The 1,531-nt window shown below is 33.1% G+C and overlaps 1 protein-coding gene across 1 annotated transcript; it reads right to left on the bottom strand.

The window, feature by feature from the left end:
* Positions 1-652: 652 nt before the first annotated feature.
* Positions 653-1,159, bottom strand: LOC107865755. The gene has a single exon (XM_016711944.2). The coding sequence runs from the start codon at positions 1,157-1,159 to the stop codon at positions 653-655; it is 507 nt and encodes a 168-aa protein (XP_016567430.2).
* Between the last annotated feature and the right edge of the window lie 372 nt (positions 1,160-1,531).

Below are 1,531 nucleotides of genomic sequence, written 5' to 3'. Positions count from 1 at the left end.
CAGATTTACTACTTCAGGAGTAACTTTCAAGATTCTATTATTTCAGGAGTAGATTTGAGATAAATTTCAGACTTATTACTTCGGGAGTAAATTTTAGAATAATTCATTCTACTACTTCTGAATGTGGTTTTCACAGTCAAGTGCACATTTATATACCTTACTAAATATTACATTCACTTCAGGGAATGGATTTGTAATTGTAACATTTATCAAAAATTCTTATTCCCTGAGAATGGAGGATAATTAGCAACTTATCAAAAGTTTTCATTCTTCGAGAATGAAATTAATTATTACAACGTGCCTTAAGCATACCAAACTATGATACCTTAGGACTTTTGTCAATATATTGCTACTTCAGAAGCAAATCTAGGTATACATATAGTTGTAGGAAATTTCTTTATCATATCTTTAATTTCATATTTAATACTTCAGAAGTAAATTTCTGATTTTCTACTTCAAGAGTATTCATATATTCTTCAAAATGAAAATATAAACAAAGTAAACAGTATAGCATTACTAGCACATAACGTATTACACAAACTTTATTTATTTACAAGATTAGTGAGATACTATTAACGAAAATGTAAACTAACATAGCTTAATAGGAAAGTAAAACAATCAGACTATTTCATATTCATCATCTACATAATGATTAACACTCATCATATCCTTTGGAAATTATAAAGAAATCTGAGGCATCTAAGTTCATGGGCTCAGTGTTATCTTCAGAGATATGATTTGCCTCAACGTCATTATCTGATTTCTTAAAGGACACCTGATAGAGTTTCACCAGATGCTTTGACGTACGACATATACGCGACCAGTGCCCGTTTCCTCCACATCGACAACATTTATTTTTAGTGTTCGTCCTTGACGCTGCTTCAGGAGCTTCACCCTTCTTTTTAAACTGTTGGTGCTGAGGGTCATTGTTTAGTGCATGGAGATCACCATGATTAAAATATCTAGCACGACCACGGTCACGATCACGAATAGGGCCAGGGCTTCTTTCATGCCTGGTTTGATGAAAATATGCAGCATTCACTTCAGGGAATAGAGCAGTACCAGGAGGTCGACTTTCATGATTTTTCATTAAAAAATTATTATGTTGTTTCACGACAAGAAGATGAGAAATCAATTCAAAATACTTCTTGAATCCCATTTCTCGGTATTGCTGCTGCAGGAGCATACTCGAGTCGAGAAAAGTAGAGAATGTTTTCTCTAACATGTCGTGATCATTTATATTTTTTCCGCATAAATTCAATTGCGATTTAATTCTGAATATCGCAGAATTATAATCAGTTATATTTTTAAAGTCTTGAGACCTCAAATGAGTCCACTCATGATATGTTTGTGGAAGAACGATCATGTTCAGGTGGTCGTATCTTTCTTTTAAATTATTCCACAATATAAGTAGATCCTTAATTGTGAGGTATTTCATTTTCAAACCTTCGCCTGTCTTAATTTGATGCCTGATTTTCATTTTTGATGGTGTCTGCCAGACCCATTACATCTAAATATATTTCGGCATCCA

Source organism: Capsicum annuum, chromosome 3 (genome assembly GCF_002878395.1).
Source record: "Capsicum annuum cultivar UCD-10X-F1 chromosome 3, UCD10Xv1.1, whole genome shotgun sequence".
Taxonomy (NCBI): Eukaryota; Viridiplantae; Streptophyta; class Magnoliopsida; order Solanales; family Solanaceae; genus Capsicum; species Capsicum annuum.
The sequence above is the reverse complement of the archived record's forward strand: the minus strand, read 5'-3'. Positions and strand labels throughout refer to the sequence as shown.